Source organism: Mytilus californianus, unplaced genomic scaffold, assembly GCF_021869535.1.
Source record: "Mytilus californianus isolate M0D057914Y unplaced genomic scaffold, xbMytCali1.0.p SCAF_9, whole genome shotgun sequence".
In the NCBI taxonomy this organism is placed as follows: domain Eukaryota; kingdom Metazoa; phylum Mollusca; class Bivalvia; order Mytilida; family Mytilidae; genus Mytilus; species Mytilus californianus.
In genome coordinates, this window is record NW_026262745.1 from 4,244,882 (window position 1) to 4,266,782 (window position 21,901).

The following is a 21,901-nucleotide window of genomic DNA, read 5'->3' on the forward strand; positions in this document are numbered from 1 at the left end:
TGTATTCTATCATTTTAGGCAATTTTTTCTAATCGTTATACCTTTTGTCGATCATTCTTTATTCCATATATTCTAGTACCTCATCATTTTCTTTTCTATATATTTGTGTGGTTATTTTTTGTATTCTTTATTTTTTGGTCAATAATTTTCTATTCTATAAACCCCCATCCACACCCTCATGTATAATGGAAGACGATAAACATTTTAGTATACATACCACCCGTTGTCACTTTCACCTGACATACAAACCACAAATTGTTATTTTTACCTGGACACGGGACTTATATAATTACGTAATAATAACGGATATATTAAATTCAGTAGAATATAACCTGTATCAACGCACTGGCTTGTTAAATGAATATTGATCTGACAACTGTTTATCATATTTTTAGTTATTTTAAAATTGAGAATGGAAATGATGAATATGTCAAAGAGACAACAACCCGAAAAGAGCAGATGACAGCCGAAGGCCACCATATTTGATAAGGTTTTAGTTTCTAATGAGACAGTAACCATCGTATTTTCAGAAAATCTCTAAACGGATAATGAGAGTTTAGCGACCTTGACTGGCTATACAGCCCAAGCACGGTCGGTCTCTAAAAGTTGCCGAATTTAAAGCCTATATCAAGAGATAGGCTTTACCTAGCTTTAGGTGTTTAAAAAATATCCATTTAAGACAGCATTTTGTCGAAGAGAACAATTACACAAAGTGCAACATGCGAGAAGAGGTTTCATTTCCCTTATTTATTTTTTATTGAAGTGAGTAATCTTTTGAGATTACTTCACGGAAATATATTTTAAATGAAAAGGTGCAACTGGATGCATCCCTAAAAAACAAATTTAGATATATATATATTACCTGAAGATCTGTAAAAGCAGTGAAAGCGCTAGTAAAAGTGATGAATTGAAACCGTTATTATCTTTTATTAATTTTCTTATATGTCACCAGCATACGGATTCTACTTAACTTTTCTTTATATATATATATATATATAATTTAAATTTGTTTGTTATATATATATATATATAAAATGACGGATATTCGTCAATCAGACAGCAATCCAAAATAAACACGAGTAAGTTACCTGACATCTAGAATAAGAGGTTTAAGCATACCCCGCGCTGGTCAACTTTCTAAGTTGTGGGTAAAATTCAATATACATGTAGGACTGTGAAACGGGAAATGTACGAAAGATTTGTTTTTACGTACGATGAAGTGTCATTCCCTCAATACATACGGGTCCACCGTGAAACTATACTTATGATTATATAACGGTAAATGATGATCTCATTAGAGGAACAAATTAAGTAAAGATACATGTTGAAGCAAGAATAATTTCCACATGCAAAACATCAAATAGGACGATCTCTAAATTAGTACGCGGCAACTTTAACTATTACATTCATAGACAATAACACTAGTAAATGCTTTATATACTGACATTGAAACAAATATACTGCTCATAATAGTTGCACATCTGTAGACTTTAATCTAGGTATCCCGCGTTATATAAACCATCGCAAACCATCGAACAGCTCATCGCACTTCGGCGCAGACCAGCGCACTTCACGCGTGGCCATCAAACTTTATGATCTCCATTGCACCTCCGAGTCATACACACATATATATTCCGACCTTCTTTATTTCAAAGATACATGTATCTTGCCACAAAAAAAAAGCCCAAATACATGTATATAACAGAATTGATGTTACGAAAACCACTGAACTACGTGCTTTTGACTTTGGACAGACACATAAATACACAGAATGTTGTGAATGTGTATAGGCCCTTTATTGGTCATATAGCTCTACACTCCTATCTATTTTATACATTCTTTGGCTTTCAAATATTTAGCATTGAGCGTTCCTAGTGAAAGTAAATCCAGAAACGCGTTATAGATGCATGGAATGTGTTGTTTTGTGAGGGGATCAAAACGTAGGGATCGATGTAAATGTCTGTTTTATATGTGCAATAATATCGGCCTTCTAACTTTAGTGAAACTCTGCAGTTGTTCAGTGACGGATCCAGGGGGAGGGTTCAGGGGGTTGGAACCCCCCTTTTTTTGGACGATCAATGCATTTGAATGGGGACATATAGTTGGAACCCCCCCCCCCCCCCTTTGTTTGCCCTGGGTTGGGAACCCCCCTTTTTAAAATGTCTGGATCCGCCCCTGTTGTTTCATGTATTTGATATGCAAATTATCACAACACTAAAAGGATAAGATGGATGAATTAATAGTTGATCGTTTAACGTCCAGTGGCATATATTATAGATTCATTATTAGGGGGAGTACAATAATTATGATATAATGATGAACATTGGCAATCATACCACAACTTCTTTTTTATAAGAACGTACATGTGTAGATTTTCGTCTTTTACTGTAAACGACAGTGTCCCCGGGAGTCAAAGCCGAAATCAAACTTGTGTAAATTTCTGAAACATACATTTCATTATTTAACCCAATGTAAAGCAAAACAAATGATACCGTTTTGAGCTATAAAACCAAGGCAACCCTTTATACTAGTCAAAAGTTGCTGGATCGTGATAGATGCATACGAAACTTCAATTAATTGTTCGTTTTTTTCAATCTTTTATATCTGATAAAGATGAACACAAAATCTATCGGATAAAAACTACCGATTTTTCTATAAGATAAAATTTATCCTTATTGGATTCAAATTTGTCATATGGATTCATAAAGGACAAAAAAATGTCCTCAGTAACGGAATAAAAAATACACCCATGGTAAAATAATCCGTCATTCTTTAATACAAAGTACTATTGTGAATTATTTTTTCGGATATTAATCTTTTAGACATAAATTAAAAACGGTGTCCTTGATATGCAACCATGAACACAATGAAAAGTGAATCTGTGAAAGTGTTCCATGTTTATTCCATTTAGATAAAGACTTGTTATGATAATACAATATATTTAACTATTTTATCAAAAAATTTAAATAAAAAAGAATATCTTAAACTCGTAAACACAATTTCAAGTTTAAAAAGTTCCTCAATTTAAAATCCTTCTTAAGGAATACGGGATATATTTGCGTGATCTTATACTTGTTTAATTAAAAAAATGCCTTCAAATACATATGTTTATTTGTATTCAATTTTCCACAAAACATATTTAGCTTATTTTAAATGAACAGAGAATAAAAACACTGTTGAAGAGAAAATACATATTCGTGTTAAATTCGCCTCAGTTTAATTTGTTAATTCAAGTTTGACATCTAAAATCTTAATCCGCAATCCACATTTACCCGACAATCTTGTATATTGTATTTTCTCAATGGAATAACCTTACCTGCACGTGACCATCAGAAACGAAGACAAAAATTATATTTTTAATGGTATTTATCAAAACTTAAATGTTTGAATATTTAGTAGAATATGAATTTGCCAAATAAGCGAAGAATTATAATCTTGCATTGTTCAACATTGGAGAAATGACTCAAGTTGAACATTAATCATGTTAATACTGATTCAATATTTTATTATAGTCTCACCACATACAAACATAAAATGAGAATCACAGAAATAAACATAAAACATTAAAACATTTGCATTGTATGTACCAATCTTAAAAAGAATAATGAGAGACTTTTAAGACACAATATATTTACTCATTTCATTTAAAATTTACAGTGTCCACCTGCACTATATGAAAATAAAACATTTTTTCTTTGAGAACTAGGAAATAAAATGTCGTTTCTTTTCAATGAAATATTGTTGATGTTTTTAGCAACTATAGCAGCAACATTGCCGTTATTAAAAAAAAATATAAATTTTTCGCTATCTGATAATAAAAGGTTAAAATGTTCATTAAAATGTTTAGCTTAATGTATCATAATTTGTCTAAAATCTACATATAATGGGCATTTTAAAATGACATGAAGTTCATCTTCAATAGTAGAGCTACAACACATGTCATCTCGTGGACTTCTTTCCTTTCATACTTTCCAGTTTCTATTTTTAGTGGAGCTACCCCACATCTAATTTTTGCTAAAGCACTGGTGTTTTTAATTGGCGGAATATTTTCTAACAAATAACAGTTGGCCAACAGTATATTTTTAAGCCCATTTCGCTCAGTTGAATAGAAATTCCAATTTTAACTGTTCTGTCGTAGAAATGTCATCGTGTTATTGTTTATACGTAGAACATGTATCATTATATTAAAATGTGTCAGTCCCAGCCAAGATTCACTGAATAACCAGGAAATGTTTACAGATGATAAATAAATTTTACAAAAAAATTCATGAATCTGTATGAACGTTATGTACGATGAAGTTAATTAAGTGTTCACAAGAAAGTAAAATTGAGAATGGAAATGGGGAATGTGTCAAAGAGACAACAACCCGACCATAGAACAGACAACAGCAGAAGGTCACCAACAGGTCTTCAATGCAGCGAGAAATTCCCGCACCCGGAGGCGTCCTTCAGCTGGCCCCTAAACAAATATATATACTAGTTCAGTGATAATGAACGCCATACTAAACTCCAAATTGTACACAAGACACTAAAATAAAAATAATACAAGACTAACAAAGGCTAGAGGCTCCTGACTTGGGACAGGCGCAAAAATGCGGCGGGGTTAAAGTATGAATGTAAATTTTATTTAAAGTCGGAACATATATATACACTTTAACCGTGAGATAAAATAAAAGCTTTGATGAGCTCTATAACCGACTATCATATAAAAACCGCAATGAATGAACGTTACCCGATTAGAGATGAACGTTTGACAAATGCACGTTATCTGATGTACACAGTTATACACGATTGACGAACGCACGATACACGGTTAAGAATGAATGATTGATGAACGCACGATACACGCACGATACACGCACCATACACGATTAAGAATACACGATGCACGCACGTTACACGAAAAATACACGGAACGATGAATGATGAGCGCACGATTGGTACACGCACGATACACGCACGCAACACGCACGATACACGCACGCAACACGCACGATACACGATGAACGCACGGAATAATGGTCAGTTTGAATTTTAGAAGGTCTGTAAGAGTAATCTCTATATAGAAAATGAACGTGGATGTGCATTTATACATCCCAAAAACCGTTTGAAATGAATACAAGTTTAGTTATGTATTAATTTGCTGATGACGAAATCGATATTTGTCATGTTTGTAACTAACTATATTAATGAATTTTTTTTCTATGATTACAGCATTGAAAGCATTCTGAGTTCTATTTTTTTCGAAGTTCATAGATATTCATAATGAATCTCATGAAATAGGCATAAAATGAAACTGAAAATAGCTTAACTATATATAATTTCTGCAACTGTATGTTACATGATCATTAATAGTCAATAAATAAATGCTTCACACCTTATGATAAAAGTATTTGTTGTTTTACGCATCAAAGAAGACTTAATATTTTAATTATTCTAAAGTAGTAAGTTTTAAAGGGAGGTAAACTATATTGTTTCAAAGATTTTTAACAAAAGTTTTATTCCACATTTTCATGTTTTTTTGGAGGAAATTGTTAAAGAAAAATGCTTCTTAACATTGTGTTTTAAAAACGTATTTCCTTATTACTCCATTCTTGAAGTGTTTTATATATTTTTTTATTTATTTCTCACCCTTTCAACGTGCAGCGAAGTGTGATGATAACATATACAAATATCTTTTAATTCTTGGTCAAGAAATGAAAATGTAAAAGTCAGTGGCGGAATCAGATTAGGCGTGGAGGGCGTACGCCACTCTCCCCTTTCAACGGAAAATGTCTTCTTTTTTTGGCATTAAATCGTCCAACAATTTTTTGAATCCCTTCGATCGGCAGTATATACAGTCCGCCAAAAGTTAAGCACCACCTATTTTTATTGCATCGAATTTTTTTTTCATTTAAAAAAATCAGTTAATCCTCGAAAAAGAGAAAATATTCATGTAGCAATTTTGCTAACATATACCATAAACAAACCGTAGACTTAAGTTTGTTCGCGTATGCAGGTTCTATGCATTTGAAATTTGAGTGAAAATTACACAAATCAGAAACGGAATTTAAATTTCACTGTGATTTTATTTTTTTACAACAATTAATCACCCAATATCATTGAAAGTCTCTACAAATAATCTTTGGTATGTTCGGCAAATTTAAATGTCAATATTTGAGTCAATAGGATGTGTAACACCCTCTCTTCCGGTACAGTTCCATAACACGGAGTCTCATACTCTGTACAAGACTTCTGAACTTAAGTTGAACAAATTTATTCCATTCAGCAACAATTGCGCTTCTTAAATCGCTAAGATTTTGCAAAGGTGGATCTCTGCGATTGAGATTTCTGCCAATGGCATCCCAGACATGTTCGATGGGGTTCATGTCTGGAGACATGGAAGGCCAAAAGAAAGTGTCAATGGCTTCTTGCTCTTTGTACTCTTTGTACTCGGTTACAATCCTTGCCCTGTGTGGTCTAGCATTGTCGTACATGCACAAGGGTCTTGAAGCAAGTGAAGGATTATCAAAATGAGGGACTACAATGCTTCTAAGCACAAAATCCCTGTATGTCTGTCCGTTCATGTTACCCTGCAGAATATGCATACCCACCTTACAGCAGTATGAGAAGAAACCCCATAATGTAACACCACCAGCAACGTATGCAGTCGTTGGGCAAATGTTGTTTTGGTCATTAGCAGTTTTATTTCCATGACAAACTCGTATTCTGCCGTCTATTGGTCGTAACAGAAACTGACTCTCATTTGACCAATGAACATTTAGCCAGCTTCTCATGTTCCATTAGCCCTTTGAAACCTGATTATACGGTGCCTGGCTGTTAGGGCAGGTCTCTTGACAACTCGACGTGCTCTTAGGTAGCCTCTATGAAGTCAACGGACCAAAGTTCGAACACTAACATGACCACCTTGACGTCAGTGGTGTCTAAGTTGTGGGGCATGAGTAAACGGGTTGGCTTTAGCACAACCAATAAGGAGTCTGTCATCACGATCGGTAGTTAAACGGGGTCTTCCAGACCTTGGTCTATCATTTACAGTTCCTGTGTCAACATGACGTTGTAAAAATCTGACAATGACGGTGTGTTTAACATTGAAATGGTTACCTATGCAACTAGTACTCTTACTGGTATTTGACAAGTCAATTGCTTGTCAAAGTTCAGTCACATATAACTTACCCCTTGCCATATTGCACAGTGACTTGGTGAAGGTCAAATTTCACCTGTACGCGGGACAGTAGGAAGATGGTTTAAAGGCATCGAAACAGTGTATTCGAAAAAGTGCAGATGACCTTTAATAAAAACTTGCTTGGCATGTTTATCGGAGTTCATTTTTTTTTTTCGTAATGAATTTTCTTAGTGTATGTTATAGGCAATTCATAACACCAAACATAAATATTTTTTTCGCAATAGTTAAAAGAATATTGCCAGTTATATTTAGGTGGTGCTTAACTTTTGGCGGACTGTATATATCGTTTTGGCAATTACTCCCCCCCCCCCCCCTCCCCCCCTTTTTTTTTGTACCTTGAACATTTCTGGATCCACCACTTAAATTCTTGTATAGCGTCTTCGATTGTTAGATTAAAATCGTTATATATAGTACAAAAACATTTGAGTCTTATGCAACTTTTGGGTTTAAAGACATATCTGAAAACTGGCTGCTAGCGGAGTGGCTGCTAGCTTAAGCCTAGCCGGCACACCATAGATGATGGGTGTGTTTGACTACCTTGTCTGGCTATAAAGCGCACCAATGGTGTTTCTAGCATTGCTTTTAATTAAAATAAAAACATTTTGAATGTCTTTTTACTTTTTTTAACATGCTTATTGGTTGGGTGTTTGGTTGCATAACGTCAAGTGACAAATTCTAAATATAGATTGGTTGGTAGGTAGGTTTATTGATAGATTGAAATTTTTCATACTGACAAATATGACGAATTTCAATGTATTGCCTTGTTCTGTTTGCTTGATTGAACGATATATGAGGCCCCTCATAGGGGTGTCCAAGTAATCACATAATCACAAATTTTTTGCCAATATAATCACATAATCATTAATTATTTTTTTAAACAAGATAATCAAATAATCAAAAATACAGTCCTAGATTATCAAATAATCAAATAATCATGAAATATTTGGTCTGGTAATCAAATAATCACTATAAAAACGGCCAAGTTATCACATAATCAGAATCCCCATGAGGAGGCTCATATATTGATTGAAAGTTTCTTAAGGTAAAGACACACATATTTCATATTAAAATTAACTCATTGATTGAATGTTACTGTGACATCTAGTGACTAATATTTAAAGCAAATTATTTACTCATAAAATGATCAATGCATTCTCTTCTAAATTAAGAGGGAGACCGGGAACATATTCCTAGATGAAAAAATACACGGGTTCTGTTCCTAGGAACAAGCGGAACAAAAAGGTAGGCCCCAGATCTCATTAAATACACGTTTTCGGGTCAATGCAACATGTTTATTTGTATCCAAATCATTATGTTTCTAGGAACATGCAGGATTTAACACCCCTCTCCTTTTCCCCTTCCAAAAAATATCCTTTCATTTTCCTATATAAATTTCAATGAAAATATGCAAGGATTCACATCCCCTAAATATATCACTGAATCTTCCTTTTCTGGGTCTCCCCAGAGTTTATGTTTCATTTATTTGTTGTGTGTTCAATTTATTTCATTATAAATTAAGTCCGACCTGTGTCAAATTTTTTGTTTTTTAGTTGTTTAACTTTTCTATGTGAATCTGAAAATTCTATCGTATTTTCTTTTTCGTTTTTGCCGAGAGACCCGAAATGGTGTATTAAATCTAGGAAATGGTCTCCATCCTGTCTTTTTTCGTAGTAGGGTTTGGGCATTTGGCCCGGTTTTTTAGTACAGAATGTTCTTTAAATATTCGTCCCTGGACGTAAAAAAACAATCAATGAATGAATTAGTCAATATGAAATATTTGTCTCTTTATGTTATGCAAATTTTTAATCAATCAATCAATCAATCAAATAAACAATCAAACAATCAAGCAATACACCAACATGTACCGACCTCCTAACAATCCTTCGAAGAACTTGTCACTTGATATTATGAAAATAGTTTTCCCACCAATCAATCAAGCAATTCAATCAAAAAGCATGTTTAATTTACAAAATACGGAATCATTTTAATAAAAATGTGTTTGCTTAAAAAGTTATTTGCTAAAACTGTTATTTGCTAAAATAGTTATTTCATATATCGTGTTATGTTAATAAAACTATTCATGTACCCAGTTAATCAATCAGTAAGTTCATACTTTTGAGATGATCCTTTATACAAAGATCTGAACTCTAAACTCTCCACTCTCAAATGTCAATTGTAAACATTTATTTAACATATCGAACACTATGCTATAGAGAGGCGAACGATACTAACGGGTCAGGGACATTCAAAAGTCGTAAACAAACTGACAACGCCATGGCAAAAAAAAAGACCAAAAGACAAGCAACAATATACAAACCAGAACATAGAAAACTAATTAAAAGACTTAGCAACACAAACCCCATCAAAAACCGTTGGTGATCTCAGGTGCTACGGAAGGGTAAGAATATCTTACTGCACATGTAGCACCCGTCATGTTGCTCATGTTATTCGTATGGCAAAATTCTAGGTATTTTATTAATATGATTTGCACCCCGTGACGGACCTTTTGATTAAATTACTTCCCTTAGTTGTAGATTGAAAATATGATTTATATCACATTTCCTAATTGTAATCCAGTCTGTTGTCGTTTTTCATCTGAAACTAACGTGTCTTTAAAAACTTTCTTTGGCGGATATTTACAAACTATGTTGTTTAATTCTAAGGAAAAATGCTCAAAATTTGACTATTTACGTGCTGGGAAGGATGAAATCATCATGTTTTACTTTACCTGAAAATTCAACCTGTATGATGTTTCCCTATATGCTGAAAAATCATGACCAATCTCTTCTTGTATCTTGATTTCTATTTTGAATCTTGCTTTTTTACGATTTTCCGTTAATTTATATAGCAATTATACTACTGTTACGGTTCTGATTTTTAAACTGAAAAGGCCGAAAGTTTTCAAAGTAGACAATGTTCATTTGTACGCGAACAGAAGACAAAAAACATGTACAATTCACCTACATGCGGACAAATTGTTGATGCGACTTCGGAATTGACATATTTGCATTTTTATTTTATGGCATATATTATTCTATTGAAATGGCTGTCCTCATGATAGGCACATGACCGCTATGCAAATTCGCAGTGTACCCCTAATTTTGCCATATGTACAAACCTGGAGATAAGTCTAATTCGGTAGGTCAACCATTAGGGGGAAAGGAGGGCGGGATTAATGTGGTAAGACGATTGAAACATATCCGTCGTCATCTGTGAAACAGATATTCCGTAACGGTCAACCAACTCGTGATGGCGTTCATGAAATTTTCGAAAATACATATAAAGAATACAAAAAATAGGAAAGAATTTTTAAAGAAAACTTGAACATAAAATTTAAAAACACTCTTAGTTTTATATATATTTAAATTTAAATACCTAGATAGCAAAAAATTTAAAATGTTTAAATGTAAATTGCTCCATTTTATCCTTCCATGTAAAGAATTATTAGTTAAGTGGAAAGTATTAGAAACCAGTTAATGCAAATTCTGCAAAGAAATTGAAAATTATAAAAAAAAAATCATAACATGTCCTTATAATACTAAATACTGGCAAGAAATATACAAACTCATACTTTATCTTCAAATAGACAGACACATTCTAAGACTTGAAAATTTTAGTAACTGGCTAAAAAATATCAGATATAAAATATTTTGATATAAACAACCTTATAACAGTTATATCTTCTCTATATATTAGGCATATTTTATTTTAAACAAAAATGAAAAACAAAGATATATTCAAAATTTTCAAAACGGAAAAAACGAAATCATAAAATTAAATGTGACCAGAAATATTGAAACCGAAAAAATTGTTATTAAAAACATCAACATATTGTAACTTGTAAGTGATATTTGTAGTGTTTGTTTGACAAACCAACACATGCTACTTTCCTTCCTTGTATAAATAAAAGACCACGAGGTGCCAAAAATGCATTGCTGAAAACATAACCTATTGATTCGCAATTAACATAATTATACACACTTACCTTTATATTTATTTCCACTAGCATGGTCAAACAATCAAGTTTGAAACAAATTACCAGAAAAGAATAATTAAATTCCAGTTACACAGGTATCCTGTGAGAAAAGTAAACACACATAATAACCATAAAACGTTACGGTGTAGATCCGTTATTTTTTCCGATTTGTAAGTAGACATAAATTCGTATGAATCAAACGTTAATCATCGTTTTTACCTGTATAAGAATGATTGTTTGTGGATTGAATCAGTTAATCAAATGATTTACCTTTGTTTCACTTTCAATGTTGACATTCTTTTCCTTTAAATAACCAAACACGCACAATGCATGCGTTATCCTTATATAGCTAAGGGGTTAAATTAAAGTTCACATGAATACGGATTCAATGAGGTCGAAAAATTCACTTGCAAGTGAATAATTCATCATCAACATTTCTTAGCTTCATTTGAACAATACTGGCTGCAAAAATGAATTGGTATTTCACCATTTAACTTTCATTAATGATTGAACAAAATAAATCAGACTTAAGATTTTTGTATATGTCTCGTAGCTAGTGCCCCTTTAAAGTAAAATATTTAGGAAGCTGTAAAAATTATAAACTTTTGTTGAACAGATAGGGGCTTTTAATTGGTGATCTTATCATAATGAATCAGAATTTAAAAATCGTGGAACTGATCACTTAAACTCTTACCGTGAACACTGATCATTTATTGACAAAAAAAATATTATTGCGTTCAGCTCGCAATAATGTCCAAAATATACACTGACGCTAGTTTTTATGAACGAATAGGCAAAATATGGGTAAGTTTCTGGATTTAAAGTGACTTTACGGTCATATTATGTACACAATCCCAAACATTCTTCAGCAGGTCTGAAATATTTTGTGAATGTTCTCTATGAAACCAACAGTTGAATATAACTTTATGGGCATAACAATATTCGGAAGGAAAAGATGCATATGATGAGGGGGGTCCTATGTATGAACACGATGATATGTAAATACTTACGTTTAAAGTTTGCCTCGAGGCGAACAATAATAATTTGACGGGCGCCGTTTGCCGCGAAACTGATCACGATGAAGTCACGTGTTTCGCGACCGTGAATCAATTTATATTAATTTTATGTTTATATATATTATGTATTATGTTCAAGAGTAATGATACTGAACTAGTATATATATTTGTTTAGGGGCCAGCTGAAGGACGCCTCCGGGTGCGGGAATTTCTCGCTGCATTGAAGACCTGTTGGTGACCTTCTGCTGTTGTCTGTTCTATGGTCGGGTTGTTGTCTCTTTGACACATTCCCCATTTCCATTCTCAATTTTATATAATACTAACATTTATATTTTTATTATTAGATATTCTCCCTGGATTTCTAATAATCTGATACACAGCGAAACTTAGCCCAATGCTGTAAGCTAAGTAAATTGTTAAACAGCATATAGTACAATAAAGATTATTTAATTGTGTTAAAAAAAAAATTAAAAAAAAAACATTTTCAGTAAATCAGAAGACGAGTTACATCCAAAATTAAATTATTTTCTGATAAAGCCTACTTTGTTGTATTTAAGGCCTACTTCGATTCGTCCAACTCGGGTTAGTAGAGTCTGTCGAGTTTACTCGACTGACAATCGAACCCCCCGAGTTTGACCTTTTGAACCAACCCGAGTTAACTCGACATTAACCCTGGGTTTGGGCAGGTTTAGTAGAGTTTCAAAATGGCGTCAAGCAGCTCCAGCAAAGAAAAGTATGATACAAAATAACTGACATTTGACAAAATACAGCCGAAGAAAGGGGCTGACAAGGGGAATTTATTTTTTTCTGTATTTTGGCATCAACAAATATTGTTCATGTGTATATGAACTGTCGGTGATGTTTATAAATAGAACAGAAATTAATTTCGACATGCTCAGAGTTGCACGTTTTTTATTACAAAAATACATTCACTTTACCATATCAATGTCAATTATGCATGTTATGTAGGATTTCTGGGCGTACATGAACACGGGAGTGTTTGATACATCAGCGCATCACACTGAAGGGGGTATAGTAATTTTCTCCATCTGACTGTCTGTCGTCCGTCGCTCGGTAACCCATTAATACACCTAGTCCGTTTATCAGAAAGCTTTAAGGGAACTAACCATTCATCTTTTTTTGGAAGGGGGGGCATGTTTTTTTTTTCTCAGAACGATTTTTATTTCACAAATTTTTTCAGAAACAAACTATTTTTTCCAATAGCATACAGGATGAGGACTTTTTCTTTCTGAAACATAATGTATTTTATTCTTATGTTCAATAGAAACAATTTTTTTTCACTTCCCTTATGAAACAAATATCTTCCATTTTGATAGTCACCTCGATGGAAGAGTTTTGACCGTCGATTTGGAAAGGTTGCACACATGCGCATTAGCACTGATCTTTTAACTCGAGTCAACCCGAGTTAGACGAATCGAAGTAGCCTAAATCTTCTAAATTTCTTTCCAGTTGCCGTTTTCAATGTGTTAATCTATTAACTAAATTTCTTGTCTGTGTTCCCAAATTTATAGATCAATCAAGTTGTCTCATATAGTCTCGCTCTGATTTGTCATGTGCGTTAACTTGTTTATTATATTTATATCTTCTGTTTGCAATACTGAAAACTATTAACGTTTCCCAGCATTTTTTATCCAACCATGGCTTGTTTACCTTTTTATCGCTTTATTTGTTGAGCCCAATGAGCCCATATTATATGTCCAAAATGTAACCTCAACTTTTTCGACTGATTCTAGAATAATAGAGTATATTCTTTCAACAATTCTGATTATAACTTCTCTAGATAATCTAGGTAACATTATTGTTTCTAATATGCTCAATTCAATTGTGTTAATCCATCTTTTTTATGAGACAAAATAACGAACATAAGTACATCAACTTAATTGTAATTATAAAATAAATTAAATAAAAGTCATTCATATGTAAATATTGAAAGGGAATTTGTACCAGTTTAAATATTAACGAACTTAAGAAATAATGTGTCCATTTAATTCTTTTACGATTATGATTACGTATTATGATTTTATTTAAAGCTGTATTAAACATCACTATGTGAACGCTTTTAACAAGTCATTCGATGAAATTTATATTTTGTGCAAATCAAGTTTCGCTTTTGTATCGAACGGTTTTCATTTTTTTTTTCAAATAGAGATGTTGTTTGCGTTAGACAACTATCTTTCATGAGTATCAGAAAAAAAAATTAAATACATGCAGCAACATGTTGTCAATTGTGTATGTTTACCTCTACTGAAGTAAAGTGATTTACTAGGATATCAAGGAAAAACAAGACTTTGTGGTTCTGTCTGATGGACTATCTATAAACTAAAACAATAAAAAAAAGAAAACGCAATTTCCTCGGGACAATCACACAATAAAGAAAATCAATTTATTGTCATATTTTGTTTCTTTCAGTTTTGAGAGCATTGGAGGAACACAATATGTGATACAATATTATTGCTGTAATAATGCCATTAACAGCAATGGAAAGTGTAAACGTAAGTAAGGCAGCTAAATGTATAGTTTGAAATCTTAATAATCTTTAAATCAAAATAATTTCTTTGAATTTAACAAATCATTTTCATAAATCAACAAAACTCTTAAAAATCAAAACAAAGATAAAATGCACTGTAAACCTCAGTTCCTTGGAGAATATAATGGTTGCCATCACGACTTGGTTGACTGTAATGGAATATCTTTTTCACAGATGACGACGAATATGTCCAAATGTCATTACCGGAATACCGTCCTCTTTTCCTCGAATGTGAACTTCCAAATAAGACTTATTACCGTGTTTGAATTTACATCAGAACACAACGGGCTACACATGTGCAGCAGGATCTGCTTACTCTTCCTATTCACCTAAGATCACCATTGATTTTTTGAAGGGGTTCATGTTGTTCATTCGTTTGTTTCCTATATCGTGTTTTGTAGACCGTTGTTTTTTTTTTTTCAAATTGTCGTTTTTCGATTTTAGCCATGGCATCTGTTAAGCAGATCCTGCTCCTTTCGTGTTGCCCTTGTAGGAACAAACCAGTGATAAGTCTATTTCGGCTGGACATATTCGAGGAAAAGAGGATGGAATTGTGGTTACGAGCATATTCGTCGTCATTTGTGAAACAGATATTTCATAACTGTCAACCAACTTGTCAATAAAATTTTCAAAGAGATGACTTCATCTTCACCCTTTGGACCTCTTATTTCGATATCATCCTTGTAGGCAGCAACCCACGATATAGGAAATCATGATAGGATGGCATGGGTCTGGATATCGTATAAACTGTGAGATATATACTCATATGCTGGCGATGCTGAAATGTTGCTACATAAAAATGGAAGGTTCACGATTGGCAAGCTGAAATCATCTTTTTGACGTAAATTTATGTTCTCAATCGACCTTGGTTATCAATTTCTAGATATAAGTCAAGGTACATGTACATGATGTATGAGGCAAGAATTTAATTACAAGTTTTAAAATTTCTTCGGAGAAATCGATGTTTTTAAATTGATTATGAGTTATTATTATTTTATCATAACACTATAATTATTACTATATTTAATCAAATTATTTGCTAAATTATAACGTAATTGTGTCAATATCATAATTATCATAATATGAATCATGCTCAAACAAAACCTTATCAACTGAGCAGCTGCTAGTCAGCAACAAACAGTTCAAATAACACCGTAGATCTTCCACTAACCTTTAGACAGCTACCGTAATTTAACAACAAGCAATTGACGACGTCACGTTGAGAAGCCGCTTTTAAAATTCCTCCACTATACTGAATGCATCTGGAGAAAGACACCGACACTAGGACTTGCGACCGCTAACAAAGATAACGAAGGACAACACACACAACATCTATATACAGATCCATGATACAGTAGACCCAAGAAGCACGTCAACCATGCACACCAACACATCTGCGTCCTGGTAGGACCCTTTTTGTGCCAGAAACTTAATATAAACCCGGCCAACATTAAAGCCAACCAGACATAGCAGCTGGAGATACCAAACAACTCTGTTGAAGAAATACGAAAACATTAACAACAGACTGTAAACATTACAAGACCGATTTCTATCAGGAGAATCTACCGTCCAAGGTTACTAAAAAAAAAGCACCCTGGCCTGTTTGTATAATTACAGACTTTAAATAAAGCTTAAGATTAATACCTCCGCCACTTGGAAATTCGACAGACGTTGACCAATCGTATGTTTTAACTTTGGTAAATAGACGATAAAATGTGTCGTTTATACTGTCAGAATTCTTGTATTTATTTGTTACGCGTATGTGTATTTAGATATTCTTTTTGTTAATAATGTGTATATCAGTTTCGTTTACCTTATGACTGATTTATATTTCTGCTTCATGGTATTCATGTATAACAATACTTGACGTTAAATAAATGACGTATATACATAGCTTGATAATACTATTACAGTCAGTTTATAATCAGTAATAGAATTAGTCGTGTACATATATATTTTTTCCTGTATATAACTTATGTTTGTAAATTTAAAGATTTTAAAATGCATTTTCTGAATTAGTTTTTATTAATGATAGTATGTATATATAAACATAAGAAGATGTGGTATGATTGCCAATAAGACAACTCTCCACAAGAGAACGAATGACGTAGAAGTTAGTTAACAATGTAGGTCATCGTGCAACTTTCAACAATGAACAAAACCCTTACCACATAGTAAGTTATAAAAGACCCCCAAAAAGACAAACGTACAACAATTCAAACGAGAAAACTAACAGCCTGATTTATGTACAGAACAACAAACGAAAAAAAAAAAGATATACAGCAACAAACGACAACCACAAATTTACAGGATGCTGACTTGGGACATGCACTTACAGAATGTTGCGGGGTTACACATGTTCCCTGGCGCCAAACGCTCCTCCTTACCTACACCGCCCCTAGTCTGTCTTAACCCTTCGTTATAAATCACTGTTGACGTCAGTATATTCGTGCTCTATGATAATACAACATTTTGTTTCAAATTTTGACTTTTTTTCTTACTTCAGGTCATTTGTTATTGTGCTTATCACAAATAGAAAGCACACATAATTGCCTATGTTACAGAATATTTAAGATTAACTTGCAATTTGAGAATTATATCAACGTCTTACCAAATAATTTGATTATATGTGTAAACTGCAAATTTAAATGTGGTAGTCACAGATTACCAGTTGAGACGGGAAGATAGCGAGGCATGTCTCGAAACGACAGAATTTGTCATTTTGCAATCGATGACGTTTATTGTGATATTATGACTTGTAAATCTTTGGATCTAGATAGAAATATATTTTGTCAGAATATTGCCTCACTTACAAATGTAGCTGTTTATTGTTTACTCAAACAATACTATCATTTTACTAAAAAAGTTCATCAATCAAATACATTTGAAAGTCAATCCTACAAATTAAAATTTGTTATGTTGTGTATATGAAAACATTAATTTATACTGAATGCAATGTAAATACATATTATTCACGTTTCTCGAAAAAGAAACATTTACCTGTATACAATAATATAAAATTTCAGAGAAACGTGAAAATGTTAGTAATAGTAAAAGTTCAATGATAAGTTGATATTGATATTAAAAGACCTTCGAACAAAAAGCGATGTTGAGATCCCCGAGCCCGAAGGACGAGGTGATTTGAACAGCCCTTTTTGTGAGAAGGTCTTTTAATGTCAATATTAACTTAATCATTGAACATTTACTAACTTACAAACCGTACAAAAACATAAGAAAAGTACGCCAAAAACACTTCCAGAAACCTAATTGGACGAGTCTAAATTTATTCAACTTAAAAGATAGTTAAACAGTACTCAGACTGATGTATACAAATAACAGTAACCTAATTGCATTGAAAACGGACTGATTAAATGCCAGTGCATCATTTAATTATTTAATTATTATAAATTTTGTAGCCTTAAAATAACAACATAGGATTGTTTTTTATCAAATTAAGTAGTAAATCTATATTTTTGAATTCCAACTTTTCGAAATAACGATTTTTATTTTATAAATGAGTAAATCAAAACCCTATACAGACCTCATTTACAACTGACCAATAAATGTTCTGCACAAGAACTTCTTCCTATATATATTTGATGTTTTTAATCTGTCAGCAATCATGAAATAGATTCGTCAAGACAAGACCTTATGAAAACAGTAAGTAAACTCTTCAAACAATTAGTTATTTAAACAGCTTGTTTCTCAACTTCTAATCGAACAGACCTAGATGCATAAGGTCCTTCACAATATTCAGGTAAATGTTCATTTTGGTTTTGATTCTGTAATTTTCCTTCACTACGTAACATACAAATGCAAAATAATTAGTGTTGTCTGTTCAGTCCAATTTTATTAATAAATCTTGTTTTGTTAAGATTGTTTTAAATTAAAAAAACTATGCCTGTAAACTTCAATCAATAAAATCATATCTAAATAGCCTAAATGTAACATCTTTAGAATCAAGTTATGTAGGTTTGAGTGGCTCGATCAAAACGTGTATAGATGAAATATTTTCGCAAGGTTGATAGTCATTCTTAAATTGAAATGTACTATATGAAAACAAACTTTTATTTTAGTCGTCCGCCATTCCCTCTACACGTCTAAATGAAGCATAAACCCCTTGAAAAAAAAAAACCAAAAAAACACGTTAACCTTCTTAGTTTTATAATTGCCTGACATAATTGTATATTATAAATCGTAATAAAACAGAAGCAGAAGATAAGAACCATAGTAAAAAAAAATATTAAAAACAAAAATATTAGTGTTCAGTCATGAAGTAAATGGCAATGAAATATTAAAAAAAAAGCATAAAGCATTTTGCACTATAATATTGAGTAATTTAAATGAAAATGTTACATTATGGCATTGTACAAGATCTTATCTTGGTGTACTATGTACATGGAACAATTTATGAAGTTATTTGATTGTTGTTTGATTAACGTCCTGTGGCAAATATTTCATGCATATTAATGACGAGAACACTTAAATTTTAAATACAATAGATAGGTCTTGCAATAGGAGGTGGACAGTGAGGTTTGACGTAAAACTTTGAATACCACTTGAAAATGAGGGTATAATTGATAAGGACAGAAATTTAGCATTGGAACAGCTGGCCACATCCGGACCTTTCAAATAATTGGTGCAAGAGTTTTTAATTTGCAGAGAGCGTTGATCCATGGAATCTACTCCGAAGTCGGCCATCGATATTTACGTGTAGTTTCAAATATCATTTAACGTATCTAATTTAGGTTGGATACTTTTAGCTCGCTTTAGTAACTGAGAATTCTGTGAAACTGTATTGTTTATTGTACTTGAGTTTTTGGTATGATATTCTATACTAATGACCTTCTGTTTGGTCTCATGGGAGCGTGTTCGCCTCGAGAGCGGAAAGTCGTTGGTTCGAACCCCGACCGGTTCAAACAAAGACGTTAAAATTTGTTTTTGCTCTTTCAACCCTTAATACGCGGCATTTAAGAGTACGAGCAAAGACTGGTCGGCTCAGAGTCAGAAATGTGTCCGTGTAGAGTGACTTTTCTTCCTGCGAACTGTTACCTTGTGAACTTATACGTTAAAATCCGGCTTAGCGTGTCGGTCTAGTACAAAGCAGGGTGAATATTCATATTATATTTACATTTTGTCGTCCTGAATATGCATTTAATTTGCCGCTTGACGTTAAACAGCCATCCACTATCATCATTTATCTTACCGTTACTATATAGTGAAGTGTTTTTCGTCTACTTGTTATGTCACCCGATCGACATTGTCGGGTGACATATTGCTTTTCCTCTGTTTCTTTTTCCCTATTATTATGTCACCCGATCGACAATGTCGAGTGACATATTGCTTTTCCTCCGTTTCTTTTTATTATGTCACCCGTACGACAATGTCGGGTGACATATTGCTTTTCCTCCGTTTCTTTATTATGGCACCTTAACGGAGTTGGGGTGACATATTGTTATTCTACGTTTCTTTTTTTTTTTCTTCTTATTATTATTATGGCACCTGCAACGGAGTTGGGGTGACATATTGTTATTGTTCCGTTCTTTTTTTCTTATTATAGCACCCTCAACGGAGTTGGGGTGACATATTGTTGTTCTACGTTTCTTTTTTTCTTTTTATGGCACCCTCAACGGAGTTGGGGTGACATATTGTTATTCTACATTTCTTTTTTTCTTCCACTTTTTTTGTCCAGCTTATATCACGGAATTTTATGAACCAATGTTAATGGAACTATACCATAATGTTAACCAGCATGTGCAGATTTGCAATCGGGGTATAGCGTTTTCAAGATGGCCGCCGTTACCATGGAAACAGCAAAAATGTCCAAAATTTCAAAATGCTCCAAACTTAATGAAACTTTACAACAATGTTAATTGGCATGTGTAGATGTGCTCTTTGACTTTGGAATTTTCAAAATGGCTGCCGTTACCCTGACAAGAGGATGAGGGTGCCATCCGGTATTGGTCACAATTACAAGTCTAGTTTTTATGGCACCCTCAACGGAGTTGGGGTGACATATTGTTATTGTTCCGTTCTTTTTTTCTTCTTTTTATTTTTCTTCTTCCACACTTTTTGTCCACGCTATTTCTCGGAATTGGATGGAACAATCTTGATGGAACTATGCTATAATGTTGACCACCATGTGAAGTTGTGCAGTGGACTTTGGAATGTGCATGATGGCCACCGTTATCATGGAAACTAAAAAAATGTAAAACAAAATCAAAATTCTAAATCTTTCATTATAAGACCTAACTGGATGAAACTTTATGATAATGTTACCTGGTATGCCTAGATGTGCAGACATTATTTAGAAATTCCAAAATGGCTGCCATTGTCATGGAAACAGGGCGAAAGTTTAACATTGATCCTATGGGAAAACACATTAAAGCTGCATTTTCTTAAATTATAATATTAAATCAAACCCAATAAAAATGTATGTATATGTAACATGGCATGTGCCAATGTGGCATCTGTCTTTGGAATTCTGGAAATGGTCACCGTTACCATGGAAACAGCAAAAATTTTCAAAAATTGCAAAATGCTCCAAACTTTCTGAAACTTTACAATTATGTTGATAGGCATGTGCTGTATTGATATTTGATTTGAAATTTCAAAATTACAAAATGGCTGCAGTTTAGTGGCAATGTGGGAAGGGTGCCATCCGCTATTGCTTGCAATGGCAAATCTAGTTTTTATTATGTCACCCGATCGACAATGTCGGGTGACACATTGGTTTTCCTCTGTTTCTTTTTTTTTCTATGGCACCCTCAACGGAGTTGGGGTGACGTATTGTTATTCTACGTTTCTTTTTTTCCTTTTTATTATTCTTCCACACATTTTTGTCCGCACTAGTTCTCGGAATTTAATGGACCAATGTTGATGGAACTCTACTATAATGGGGACCCCCTTGTGAAGTTGTGCACCTGATTTTGGAATGGTTCAAAATGGCCACCGTTTCCATGGAAACCATTTAAATGTAAAAAAATTCAAAAATCCAAATCTTTTATTATAAGACCTTACTGGATGAAACTTTATGAAAATGTTAGTTCGTATGCCTAGATGATTTTTCAGTATTTAGAAATTCCAAAATGGCCGCAATTGTCATGGAAACTGGGCAAAAGTTTAACATTGGCCCTATGGGAAAACACATTAAAGCTGCTTTTTCTTAAAGAATGTGT

General features: G+C 33.2%; 1 protein-coding gene across 1 annotated transcript in view; it reads left to right on the forward strand.

The window, feature by feature from the left end:
* The window catches only part of LOC127714727 (uncharacterized), a 138,772-nt gene that overhangs the window by 47,288 nt on the left and 69,583 nt on the right, over positions 1 to 21,901 (forward strand). The window contains exon 2 of the mRNA XM_052220781.1: positions 14,606 to 14,688. Coding sequence (XP_052076741.1) covers positions 14,606 to 14,688 — 83 coding nt within the window. The remainder of the gene's footprint in view (positions 1 to 14,605; positions 14,689 to 21,901) is intronic.